We start from the raw sequence: 14,908 nt of genomic DNA on the forward strand, positions 1-14,908 counted from the left end.
CCAGAGTTTTCAAGAAAATAAAAATACTATAAATGACCTCCATGTGTGGGTGTAAAGTTTCACTTTTTTGAGACAGGGGTGTCAAACTATTTTAAGTAAGAAGCGTCACCTTGTGTGGGCCGATTTGTTCATTTGTTATACCTGCACAACAAATCTCCTGAAGCTACTAAAGTCCAAATGCTTTAAAAAACACAAATATTTCAAAATTCAGCTGCAAGAAAAGAGAGCACATGGATTTTACTACTTTCACTAATAAGAAGCCTTTAGATTATATAAACATAGGAAATCAAACCACATCAATTGACGTGCTGGAAATGATACGGTGATATTCATGACAAAAATCCTCTTGTGACAACTAGAGAGAGAGTGAAAAGTGAGTTTATGTTCTAAAAGTACAAGTAAAAGTCAAAGGTACCGATATTTGAAGAAACACCTATTAATTCATTACATCTCAAATAATTTAGTTGAGACTTGGAAGCAAGTGTGACATTCAGTTTTTATTCCCAATATATTTCCCTACCTGTCAATACACATACAAAAAAGTGAGAACATGACGTGTTGCTGCTCTGGGACAGTTGTGTCTGCCACATATTCAGTTTGAGAGTTGACGTATTTGTAATATACACTGCCGTTCAAAAGTGTAGTGTATTCTAAGATGTAAACATGCAATACCAAAAATAATCATTAAAATAATACTTAATGCTGACATATAGCCTTGTTTATGAGCTTTCAGTCACAGTTGCAGATTGAAAACAAAGCACACACAAATTCACTTACCCTGTAACGATAATCTCTGGATACGTCTGTGAACCGACTGTCCATGTGCCACCACTGACTGGCCACTCCTAAACACACAAACAATAATAATAAAAAACAAAATAAAATAAAAAGATGTCAAGTTACATTGAAATTCGAGAAATTCTGAAAAAAAGTATATAATTTAGCTGACAAACCTTGTGGCTGTAGCCGGTCTTTTTGTGTTTGGCTCCTATGGAGTAAAGCACTGGTATGATGTCAGGGGGACAGTCGGCAAAGTAAGCCGTGCACGTGACTGGAGACTCATGGATGTCCATGGGGTAGGGGTTCTCAAAGATAGGAAAACTAAAGGAGAGAGAGTATTTTAAATATATAACAGGTATTTATAAAGCAGAACATTTCTCTCAAGTGTGACTGGAAGAGTCAAATTTATGGCCCTATCACACACCCGGCGCAATGCAGCGCCAGGCAAGTGTTCTTTTCTAGTTTCAGCCCGACGCAGTTATCATTTTTACGTCCAGAGCCACGATGTTTAAATAGCAAATGCATTTGCACCCATCTCGTGCCCATGGGCGTCCCGGTCTGAAAACGAGGCGTGTTCAGGCGCATCGTTGGTGCGTTGCTATTTTGAGGCAACTGAACTAGACTGCGCCATTGACCAACTGAAACCTGGTCTAAAGTCAATGCCGCAATATTTTTTTGTTATTTAAAGGGCGCGCTAGTAATATAAGCCTAAAGGTGATGCACAATGCGTGTACACTCTGCTTATTACACATAGGGACATGCAGCAGCGCGCAATTTTTTTTAAATACACCCAAAACACACCATGACTCATTAAGAGACTAGAGACACTTTTAAACCCTTTTAGACCAAGCCTACCATTTTTCCCATCGTTAAACTAGCTAAAGTGGATTCGGACACGCCCTAAGTGCACGTGCGCCATGCGCTTTAGACCATGCGCTTAGATTGTTAAAATAGGGCCCTAAAATTTAATAAAATAGCCTAGATCCATATGTCACCGGTCCTTCTCGAACCGTTGCCTGCCAACATCCATTATACATACACACATCTGTGACCACACATCAACTGACTTCTGTATTAATGTGCATTACATTGCTACAGGCAAGCATAAACAGAATACATCGGGGTCTCCAACCTTATTTAAGTGACAGCCACCTGAAGGGACAAACTGATGTGCAGGGTGACAAATTTGAAATACTTAAGAATGAGTGTTATCATGATAATAGAAATTGAGGCTATTTATAGAATGTGCCCTGTGGGCAACTCTATGTGGGCTACCAGGTACTGACTCCCACGGGTACTGTATTGATGCCACTGACCTACATTTATGCAACTGAACTATATTACTCAAAAAAGGATTAATAACTAAGAATATATTTTTATTAATAATATAATATTGTCATTATTAATAATACATGTAAGTGTTAGTGTCTTTTATTACATTGCTATTGTTGATATAAAAGTAATAAGATCAAGGTTGTCTGTGATTGTCTTGTCATTGCTTTTACTATGTAATACAACACTATTTAACTATATAATAAATAGAATACATTTTAAGTACAGTACTCTTTAATGTTTAAGTTTAAAGTCGGCATGAAACTGAAGTTGCAATAGTCTTTTCTTCCCTATTGTAATGTATATCCAAGATGGCTTTTCGAACATGACAAAATGTAGGGCAGGACTTGATTGTATACATCAGGAATTGGTTGGATCCTTTGGATGGTTGTGGTTTACTAATGTAATGATTTCATGTGAGTGACAGGTTGTCCTGCCCTCATGCCAGTAAACACACCATCAGAGAAGAGATGTTGCTGCACGAGGAAGGGGGAGTTATTTTAATTAAAGACCACAAGGGCTTTTTTTTTTTAAATAAATCATTTATAATAAATACTGCAATTATATTCCATAAAAAATAAGAACGGAATATATGGATGATTCTAAAAGAGGGTTTGAATGCTGCAGTTTGTTTGTTCCTGCAATGCGTCTTTTGGAAGAAATGGCCTTAAAGCAAAGACAATATTTGATGTCAAACTGGTAAAGGAGTGGCACTTAAAAGAGTGACAAATGTCCAGTTGGTGTGTGTCTGTGTATGAGTTTCAGGCTGACCCTGGCTCTTGTTCTTAAAGGGTAACTTCAGTGATTTAGCATTAAGCTTTGTATCAGTAGAAACCCTGTAGTATATTTGAATTATAGTATTTTCCCCCCTCATATCCCCCTGAGACGAGAGAATTATGCATTTTATTTCTGGAAAAAAATCCTCTGATGATGCAAATATCGTCATTTTGCGTCATCAGAGGATTTTTTGCCCAGAGGCTAAAAACTACAGCCAGTAGAAGGAGCTGTTCCGCATGTTTTCAACCCGCCCACAGGGGAGAGATCTCACGCACAGAATGTAAATGTGCTCGGCTCAGCCTCTGGCATTAATAACGGAGCAAAGTGAGTGTTTCAACTTTTCAATGAATTCCTATGAAAGTTTAGCTTCCATATGCGATCAGAAAACGCGCCAGACTGGCGTGCCAAAATGCGTCACGCTTACCTCAGCTTTGCTCAGCTCTTACTTCCCTCTCGTGCTGAATAAAATCTGATTCCTGCTGCGTTTGTCCTGTGACTCTCGTTCGGCTCACTCACACTTTATCGATAAGACACGTTCAGTTTTTAATTCAAGTGTTTATTCTCTAACTGAACAAAATTATTGTATTATTATGAAGATCAAAACAATGTAGGGTGTAGGGAGTGGCCTCGTAGGGCAGCGAAGCAAGTGCATTCTGGGAGTTGTTGTCTTTCATCCACATGAGACAAAAATACATTTTCTGTCTTTTCTCAGTCTAGAAGGCACCAAATTAAAAAATAATTTCACATTTCTAGGCAAGGCAAGGCAAGGCAAGGCAAGGCAAGTTTATTTGTATAGCACATTTCATACACAGTGGCAATTCAAAGTGCTTTACACAGAAATGAAATAAAAATATTACAGTTATAATAGGAATTTAAAGAAATAAAAAATAAAGAAAATATTGAAAGATAAAAATAAAGAGTATAATTAAAAATAAAAATAAAAACAGGGTTAAATTTAAGCATATAAATTAAAATGCAAGCAGTTCGGACAAAGCACGTACAGTGGCACAGCTCATTCAGTAAATGCACAGCTAAACAGATGTGTTTTGAGTCTGGATTTGAAAGTGGCTACTGTTGGAGCACATCTGATCTGTTCAGGAAGCTGGTTCCAGCTACGGCTGGCATAATAGCTAAAAGCAGACTCTCCTTGCTTTGAGTGAACCCTTGGTATTTCTAATTGACTTGATCCTGATGATCTGAGTGATCTGTTGGGTTTGTATTTAATCAGCATATCTGCAATGTATTGAGGTCCTAGGTCATTGAGTGATTTATATACAAGTAATAGCACTTTAAAATCGATCCTAAATGTAACTGGAAGCCAGTGTAAAGATCTGAGGACTGGTGTGATATGGTCATATTTTCTGGTTCGGCTCAGGATCCTGGCAGCAGCGTTCTGTATGAGCTGCAGCTGTCTAATGGTCTTTTTGGGAAGGCCGGTGAGAAGACCATTACAATAGTCCACCCTACTGGTAATAAAAGCATGAACGAGTTTCTCTAAGTCTTGCCTGGAAACAAAGCATCTAATTCTTGATATATTTTTGAGATGATAGTAAGCGGATTTAGTTATTGCTTTGACATGACTATTGAAACTCAGGTCTGACTCCAAAATCACACCAAGATTCCTGACTTGATTTTTTGATTTCAGGCCTTTAGCCTCAAGATATGCGTTCACCTTCAGAATTTCATCTTTGTTTCCAAATGTAGTAATTTCAGTTTTGTCTTTGTTTAACTGAAGAAAGTTTTGGCACATCCAACTGTTAACTTCATCAATGCATTTACATAGAGAGTCAATGGGGCTGTAGTCATTAGGTGATAGGGCTAAGTAGATCTGGGTGTCGTCAGCATAGCTGTGGTAAGCCATTTTGTTATTTTTCATTATTTGGCTGAGTGGCAGCATGTACAGGTTGAATAGGAGTGGTGCAAGAATTGACCCTTGTGGGACTCCGCATGTCATGGATGTCCACTCAGACTTATGGTCACCTATACTCACATAATAACCTCTCCCTTCTAAGTATGACCTGAACCATTTGAGGACCATTCCAGAAAGCCCAACCCAATTTTCTAGCCTGTCAAGAAGTATTTTGTGGTCAACAGTGTCGAATGCAGCACTGAGGTCCAGTAGTACCAGAATTGATGTTTTGCCTGTATCTGTATTGAGGCGAATATCATTTATAATCTTTATGAGCGCCGACTCTGTGCTGTGATGCGGTCGGAAACCAGATTGAAAATTGTCAAAGTATCCGTTTGAGCTTAAGAATTTGTTCAGCTGACTGAAAACAACTTTTTCAATGATCTTGCCTATGAAGGGGAGATTTGAGATTGGTCTGTAGTTGCTCAGTATGGAGTTATCCAGATTTCTCTTTTTCAGGAGAGGCTTAACTACTGCGGTTTTAAGGGAGTTTGGAAAAGTCCCAGAAAGAAGTGAGGCGTTTATCACTTCTAGGAGATCTGCTTCTAAACAGTTAAACACACTTTTGAAAAAAGAATTTCTACTACAAAAAATTTCTACTACATTAATGACACAGTTTAAATACACATTCATCTTCCCAGCGCTGAAGTGCCCTTTTAATAATGATTCATTTGATGGATGTTTATGAGCGACAACTCTATAATATTTACCTATAACAAATAAGCATACCCCCACACAAACTCAGATTTTTCACAAAGCATCTTCAAAAGGAATGCGCGCGCACACACACACACAATATATATATTGAGTGTTGAGCAATGTTGCCTCTGGTGGAAGTACTAGTGCGAGGTGTTGTTGGAGTACATCACATCGAGTTACATCATTCAGACACACACACATGGCATGAAGTGTGTGAGTATGATAGTGGAAAGAGAGAGAAGAGATTGCTCACTTGCTCTGGGTTAAATCGACCACAACAAAATCTTTTTCCAGCAGAACCACCACCGCATACGGCTCCTGGACCTCTGTCAACACAAACACAACATCTCAACAAATCATCATCTATGAACTCAAGACAATGACAGCACAAGAATAGATACAATACTATAGATTCATGGATACTTCATGTATAAGAGAAGTAATGTATTACAAAACTGGACCCCATTGACTTTCATTATTTGGACCATTTTTAAATGAATATATTATAAATATTTATGTTCCACAGAAGAAAGTCGTACAGGTTTGGAACAACATGATGGTGAGTAAATTATGACAGAATTTTAACTTTTTGGGTGAAATATCATTGTAATATGGTTATAACCATTTATAGCTTTATTCCCTCCATTAGGGTAACCATTCTGGTGCTTTTATAAACATTTGTTTTTATTTGTCAAAGTTTATTTGAGCATCCCGACCAGCCTGACCAATGGCATGCGATCTGTTTTTACAAGCAATAGTAGATGGGTTGAGTGTTCAAGAAACTTTTAAAAGGCATTATTTTTGCAACTCTCTTTATTCTGGTGGTGTATACAATACACACTTCAGTTTTAAGCTTTGTCAGGGAAAACTGATGACAACAGTGACATCTTGAAACCAAGGGGACAAAGACATTAATTGTGTTGTGTGTGATTGTGCATGACAATTAAGCTCTGGAGACAGTGGAATCCTAATGATACATTATTCTCATGTTCTTTTTTATGAAAACTGTACAGGTCATGAATATGTAGGGCTACGTACTGTGCTGTTTTGCAATGTGTGTTGGTTAGAGTGAAAGAACAAGCAGAGAGTAGCCGGGAGACAAGCAAGGAGAAAGGAAGATAAAAATGAGTAACAACTGAAATCTCTTCAAATTTGCTGGATGCTTGCTGTTTTTATTCTGTTGTATTCTGGGAAACAAATGTGCATGTGTGTACACGTGCTTGACAGGGCTTTGTCTGGCAAGAGAAAGAGACTGATATAGCGACTCTGTCTTTCCCCTTGACTGAACAGAGCCAAAGCTGTCACTCCTCAAACCATTCCGAATCAATTCTTATGTAGCATCTCACCTTACTGATGTCAGATTTGCAAATGAGTCATTCTTTTAAGCTGGATGTTTCTAAAGATTTTATGGAATCTACCATTTAAAAGTGTCTGTTATATTCACCAAGGCTGCATTTATTTGAATAAAAATACAGTAAAAACAGAAATACTATGAAATTGTATTACAACTTAAATAGCCCATTGTCTATTTTAACATCTTTTAAAATGCATTTTTAAAATGTATTCCTGTAATCGCAAAGCAAAAGTGTTCAGTATCACATGATCCTTTAGAAATCATTCTAGTATGATGATTTGGTGCTCAATAAATATTTGATGAACAGAACATTTAAAATAACATAAATGTCTAAATAAATGTTTTTTTTTTTTACTTAAACATTTTGAAAGGTAGTTTATAAAATCACTGAATTGTAAGGGAGAATTTTCTGGGGATATAATAATAAGTTGAGGGATAGATAAAAAATATTAGATTTTTTGGGCACAAATATAATCATGATCTTAGAGTGCTTTCAGACCTGTAGATCATTTGATTTGTTTCGAAACAGGGACTTAATTTGCTACAATGTTGCATTTTCTTCTTGGTTCAGTTCACTTTCACAAGGCAACATTTCATACCAAACATTTCGTAGCAAAATGTGTTTATCCAAGTCATATGTGAGTGAAACTGTCCTCTTACTGGTTAGAGTTTCCTCTGCGTCATCCAAATCAAGATGGATCGCTCTGCAAGATTATTGTGGCTTTATCTGTAGCTTTGTGTAGTTTTGTGTCTTTATATGTAGTATTGTATAGTAATTTGAGTATTATTGTATAATGTAGTAATGTAGTAGTAATGTAGCTTTCATTCCTGCTTTAACTAATATAATATATATATATATATATATATATATATATATATATATATATATATATATATATATATATATATATATATATATATATATATGCATACATACACACACACACACACACACCTTCAAAAGATTTAAATCAGTTTTTTTATGTGTCTGAAAAAAGTCTCTACTGCTCACCCAGGCTGCATATATTTGATCCAAAATACAGCAAAAACAGTAATATTGTGAAATATTTTTACAATTTAAAATAAGAAATCCTTCAGAAATCATTACAACATGCTGATTTGCTGCTCAAGAAACATGTATTATAATTTTTTTAATTATTAGTTTTTAATCATAAATGTTTCTTGAGCAGCAAATCAGCATATTAGAAGGATTTTTGAAGGGCCACCTTGTTCAGGCAATCTCAAAGCGATTGCTTTGGTATGGATCCTGTGTTCATATATGCATAAACGAACCAAAGTAAGGGAAAAATGCTCTAGGATTCCGAAACATGCGCTCCAAGCAAGCCAGGTGTGAAAACGGGATATCAAACTGGAACAAATGCTTAAAATTAAATGAAAGAAAAACTAAAACTAAATTTGTAGAACTAAATAATAGCTAAAAAGGATATCATTAATAGTATTGAATTTGAATATATACACATTTCAAAATAAGAAAGATTTCAAATGTAGAACAGGAACTATAGGATCTCTACTATGTGATGACGAATGAATGTGCGAATCAGACGTTTGATCTGATTTATTAGAAAATGTCAGAATGAATCAATTGAATGAATCAAATGAATATCCTCTCCATTCTCTGTTAACAACAATGATTGGGTCTACAATGACACAAAGAACAAAAGACATCAGACTGAACCGCTCAGCATACTCACCGTTGAGATAGGGTGTGTCACAGAGCACCATGAAGTCCACTATTGGATAGTCCATCTCTAACACTGTGATGGCTTTGCCATGCATGATGGTTAGGGTGGGTCTCCGTCCTGCCTTATCATACGAAAGGCCCCCGGAAAAGACTACAAAGGCTTCACTACTGAAAGACAGAAAAATAAAAGGAGAGTGTAAATGGAAGTCATAATGTTGTTTGTCTGAATTTTGTTTGTTTGTTTGTTTGTCTTTTCTTTATCATCTCAAGACCCATAGCTTTTATCTTATTGGAAGGAGATTTTCATGCCACACAAAACAACCTTGCTTTGACTTTGAACGTCCTCTCAAAAGGTTGATAGGAATGCAATGTTTCAATTTAAATCTTTTTCACAAATTTTTTTTTTTCACAACCCTGAAATATTCAGTCTCTTTGAAAATTGGAAGAAACAAAAGGGGGAAAACAACATTACAGCCAAACTAATCTAAAATATCATTAAAACTGAAGCGGCCACTTATGACCACTTCTTTGAACACAGCATAGGGAGGGAAAACACACACACACACACACACACAAAACCAAGCAATCAAAGATTTCTTCAAATTATGTTTTGCTGCTCATCTCCCGAGGGAAATGGGCTTTATAAAAAACAGGCAGTAAACTTGAATTGTTTTGTGACAAGATAAAACAGCAGTAATGGTCCTCGGGTGGGACTTGGGCACATCTGTCGCAAGCAAATAGCAGGATTAAATTCATCCATAACACTCAAGACTGCATTTCCCATAATTCATTAGCTGTATATTGTGGTGCATTCCATTTATCCTCAGAGGAGGGAAATTCCTAATACCCAGTAGGAACTTTTAACAGGAACGCCACCCTCAAGTCAGAGTTGTGAATGGAAAACCGTGGGGAACGGCAACAACCCCGACTTCAGAAACCAATATGACTGCTCAGTAGTAATATATTTTTTAATAGCATTTCTGTGTGTCTGTCTTAATAAACACAGCAGTGCACATGGTACTATCCAACCTCTATCTGTGGACATGATACTTCAGCATTATCTGTTCAAAATACCACTTATATTCCTAAAGAGCAAGCACAAATAACGTTTTTCCAGGATGCGTTAATTCATAGTTTTCCAACCTGTGAACTGGAATGCAGTCATCTCGGGTGTGACATAATTCCCTGCCCTGACATCCCTCTTTCGAGGTAAATGGAATGCACCATAAGTCTGTGTGTCTTTTTTGTGTGTTCTCTTACCTGTTTCTGGAGGTCTTGTATTCGACCTTGAGAATGGGTTTACATGACTCTTTTCTACCATCTCTCTGAGTCTTGCCTGAAAAAATAAAAATAAAAAATAAAAAACAGCAAAAAAGGTAAGTCTTAAATGCCTCACTTTTTCACCTAAACCTCTCTTACATTTATGTCTAGAACTTTGATTAAGAAACCACTTTTCCCAGTGCGAGTTTGTTCATCTTTATATAACCACTGAGCTCAAGGCCAGGACCCCAAACATAGCAGCAAAGATTGAGAGTGAATCACTTATTCCTGTCAAATCAAACTTGCACACACACACACACACACACACACACTGCAAACCCACACACTGAATCATCCTCTATAATGAACACACCTGGTGAGTGGGTGTGTTTGCTGACTACGTCAGAGTCAGATTTCACTAATAGATGGTGAGTCATGGCTGAAGGGATCTTTAATTGTCTGAGTGGGTTTACTTAGCTAAACTTTGGGATCAAAATGTGGCCCCAGAAGTATGCCAAGCCTTGTGACGACGCGATTAAAGCTAGTCGGTTTGAGGTACATTATGAGATGTGTCGACTTCCTCACCATCAGTATTAACAAGTGTGTGTGTATGTGTGTGTGTGTGTGTGTGTCTAATTTCTTGCGGTGCACATGCGGGTATCAATAATCACTTTGTATCAATAACAGCGCATATGTTAGCCAAGCACTAACGTGAATGACTGATGTAACATTAAAGTTTACAAAATAAATCTTGCTCCATCCTTTATCTTTACTCAAAGTAGTAAGAATGACAGACAATCTGCATTAATAGACACACTTTTAGGTAATACTGCAGCCCACAGCTGATTTACAGAAGTATTTCAGTAAGACAGTAATAATGTGAGTTAGCCGGTTAGCCAGATACCGTCACAATATGAAAAACAATAAACACATTGTACAGCAAAGCGTCTTCTCGACATGATGCTATCCAGTATCCGCTGCAGTGTTTGAGGTGGTTCAAGTTTTCCCTGGTGACAACAAGTGGGCAATATGCTAATGTTTCGTCTTGACGTCACAAAGAAACGGCTTGCATTTTGTTTGAAAAACGATTCGTTTAATTGACTCAGACTCGACTCTTACTTTTGAGAGACAATAACTTTATATACGGTGCACTTTCAGATTTAAAACTTTGCAGGATGTTTTCATTCACTTAGAACTATGTTACACACTACATGAACGGTAATTTTCAAAAATCCATAATAGGGGCACTTTACATTTAATGAAGAAGAAAAAAGCTCATTAAAAGGTTTAAGTATTTATTTTAAACAACAGTGAACCAGCATTGCACCAGATTATTATTCATAAGTGAAAAAGACCACGCTTTACGTTTGTACCCACCATGAGGGAAGGTGACTTGAAAAGGTTTGGCTGTGTTTCTCAAATTCCACATGCTCAGACTGCCGTCCGAATGACTGCACATGAACTGCCGCCCCTCATGATGCCAGCTTACTGAGTGAATGGCCTGACAGAGAGAAAGCAAGCAGGACTGCATTAATAAAATGATGCCCACTCATTTGTTTCATGCTGTTAATTTGTGGCATTTGTGAGAGGACAGGAAATGAGGAAGAAAAGATTAAGAATGTGATCACAAATTTAAAAAAATGTTTAAAAATAACTAAGTACTGCATAGTGCAGGGGTGTCCAATCCTGATCCTGGAGGGCCACTGTCCTGCAAAGTGTAGCTCCAACCCCAATTAAACCTTCATATTAAAAATACCTGAACCAGCTAATCAAGGTCTTACTAGGCATGCTAGAAACTTCCAAGCAGGTATGTTGAGGCAAGTTGGAGCTAAACTCTGCAGGACAGTGGCCCTCGAGGACCGAGTTTGGACACCCCTGTCATAGTGTGTCTGTCTGTCTGTATGTGTATATATATATATATATATATATATATATATATATATATATATATATGTGTATATATATATATATATATATATATATATATATATATATATATATATATATATATATATATATATATATATATATATATATATATATATATATATATATATATATATATATATATATATATATATATATATATATATATATATATATATATATATATATATATATATATATAAACAAGTTTATAATAGTGGAACAAGTTTATTATAATAAATAATGTGAACAATGAGCACCAAATCCACATATTAGAGTGATTTCTGAAGGATCATGTGACACTAAAGACTGGAGTAATGGATGCAGAAAATTCAGTTTTGCCATCACAGGAATACATTACCATTTTAAAGTATATAAAAATATAATACTGTTATTTTAAGTTGTAATAAAACTTCACAATATTACTAATAGGGTTGGGTACACTCAAAAAAATGCTGGGTTAAAAATAACCCAAGTTGGGTTGAAAATGGACTAACCCAGCAATTGGGTTGTTTTAACACAGCGATTGGGTTGTTTAAAGCAAACATTTAACCCAATCCCTGCATTAAAACAACCCAATTGCTGGGTTAGTCCATTTTCAACCCAACTTGGGTTATTTTTAACCCAGCATTTTTAGAGTGTACCGTTCAAATTTTAACCGGTATCGGTACCGGTACCTGAAATTCGGTACCGGTACCCAACGGTAATCTTTTTACAATACTTTATGGATGTTTACATCAATAACTATAAAGAACCTGTAAGTCGTTTATAGAAGTGTTATTGACATTATACCAGAGCTGCCCTGGTTGCTGTCTGCCATTGTCTGTGATGTTTGTATACTGTAATATTTACTAGTAAACAGTAGGCCACTAGGTACTTAATCTAATTCATAAAAACAACCATATTATATATATATTTTTTTTAATGACCTTTTTATGAAAAGATTTCCCACAAATTATGTGTTGTGTATTTTCTGGTAATCAAATGAAGACAAAATACATTCATTTAATTTATCTTTTAATTGAATTCAACTTTTTTTGTCAAACAAAGTGTTGCACAGCTGAGCTTTATATGGTTAAAATTAAAACATGAAGAGCTTTTTTAAAAAATAAAGTTTTGATCATTTATTATTATTACATTAGTGTTCATATTATTATTACATTGATACATATCTAAATTCTACTGTACAACAGTAATGTATTTGTCAAGTTAGCCAAACTTTTATTTTGACGGGTTGCTGTGAAGACCTTTGAGTTTCTGTGTGTTTGTGACATGACGGTAGTTTTTCTCAAATGAAACAGTAAAATGCTCATAAAGAGACTCTCAGTGGCTCTGGTGTGTGTGTGTGTGAGGTAAACCCAAGCGGCAACCTCCCGCAGTTTCTCTTGAAGCCTTAAAAGTACCTTAAACTGCAATTCATTGACTGGCCGCTAGGGACAAGCTCCAGAAGGGAGCAGAATCTCATTGAGCCCCATGTTAAAATGCCCAACTTTACAGCAGAATAAAGCATGTTTACAGCCTGGTACAAATTGTGGTTTTGGTCTATACGGCTAATTTTGCCCTTCATGACAACTGTGAGGGGGGTGAATTATTTTATAACTCATTTGTTTACATTATATAAAGCATTAAAGTTCTGCATAATTAAGGGCGTGGCCACTTCGAGTAACAGGTGGATAGCCACTTATCTGCTGTCTGTTAGTCATCGCGTCACTTAAGCTCCGCCCACGTCCCGCCTTTTTGCCCATTTTCTGTTATCCGGGAGTGATGCGCGATTACGCGCTGCCAAGATGGCAACGGCCATCTCGTCCATACTTTGCGCTTCAGAACGGCTCATCAGAATCCTATGGGTGACGTCACGGACACTACGTCCATATTTTTTTTACAGTCTATGGGTAAACCGCGCGTCTACGGCATTCATTTGCACAGTGACACGCAGGATTCATATTTAAATGGTCTTTTTGCGGTTTAATATTCACAGACATTAGTCTATATCATCAGATGCGTTCTCAGGTACTGAAATTTGGTACCGATTGATTTAATGTGAATCGTTACTCAGTAGTACCGAGGTAATTCGGTCGGTGCCCTTAAAAGTACCGAGTTCAGTACCCAACCCTTATTACTTTTTTTACTGTATACTGAGACTTCTGTCAAAAACAATACAAATCTTACTGAGGAAAGAAGACAGAGAAGTAACACTAGAAAACAGTCAGAGAAGTGGAAAGAGGGAGACAAATGCAGAGATGCCTTCACATGTTTGCATCCTCGATTTGGCTCCGGAAATTAGATAACTGAAGAGATAACTAATAGTTCCTGCTTGTAAAAGTCTATCTCTCTCTCTCTCTCTATCTCTCTCTCTCAGACCTTCATCCATCTAAGAGTCAATAATCCGATATCAGTAATTACTTCACCATCAAAGCAGCCTGATCTCCACTCATCTACTTGCTAATGTCACACAGTAAATAATAATTGGAATGATATTGGTGTCAGATTTATTTGATGTTAGTTGAGAGTGTGTATGAAAGGACTTTAAAGTGTTTGAGGGTGATGTTTAGTATACTTTAAATGAATGAGATGGAAAAAGATTTTTGCACCTTTACAAATCTATTCCAATTCCTTTCAACATTAACAAACGTGTCCTTTGGAATCTTTGGTCTCATTCCCAGTTTCTCGCTTCTTTCCTCACTCCCTCGTTCAAAATGCTTTCTATTAAAGTACTTTTTTTTTGCACACACGTGTGCATACCAGGGGGGAATCTAAAGCAGTAATTAGCAGACCCCTAGACATTTCCATTTACCCACTCTGACAAACGCTTGCAGAGCGACGATGCCTCCGACTCCCTCCACACAGGCAGCGCTGACAGATGATCAGAGGGCGCTGCCACCGAACTGAAACCCGCAGTAAAGGGTTGGAAGGAGAAAAGGGTGAGTTTTTGGAAGGTTTTGTGCGTGCCGCTGTGAGCCAAGGGGAGCTGTGATTGAAACATGTTTTGGAAGGATGAATGCGAGCAGCTGGCTGCAGGAGGCAGTTCCCGTTTCAGAAGGAAGATAAAGTTGTGTGCCAAGCAGTGATTATGCTAAACACATCCACATGGCAAAAGGAGGGAAATTAAATCAGAAAAGTGACTTGTGCTCAGTGTTGTTGTTAATCAGCAACAGTGTGGGGGGGGGGA

At 37.0% G+C, this 14,908-nt stretch overlaps 1 protein-coding gene across 1 annotated transcript in view; it reads right to left on the reverse strand.

The window, feature by feature from the left end:
- Window positions 1-14,908, reverse strand: part of stxbp5l (syntaxin binding protein 5L) — a 193,873-nt gene that overhangs the window by 42,960 nt on the left and 136,005 nt on the right. Inside the window, exons 8-13 of the mRNA XM_079820875.1 lie at window positions 11,191-11,314; window positions 9,814-9,889; window positions 8,564-8,721; window positions 5,751-5,823; window positions 954-1,101; window positions 778-845 (exon numbers count right to left, since the gene is read on the reverse strand). Coding sequence (XP_079677001.1) covers window positions 778-845; window positions 954-1,101; window positions 5,751-5,823; window positions 8,564-8,721; window positions 9,814-9,889; window positions 11,191-11,314 — 647 coding nt within the window. The remainder of the gene's footprint in view (window positions 1-777; window positions 846-953; window positions 1,102-5,750; window positions 5,824-8,563; window positions 8,722-9,813; window positions 9,890-11,190; window positions 11,315-14,908) is intronic.

Source organism: Gobio gobio, assembly GCF_949357685.1.
Source record: "Gobio gobio genome assembly, chromosome: 7".
In the NCBI taxonomy this organism is placed as follows: Eukaryota; Metazoa; Chordata; class Actinopteri; order Cypriniformes; family Gobionidae; genus Gobio; species Gobio gobio.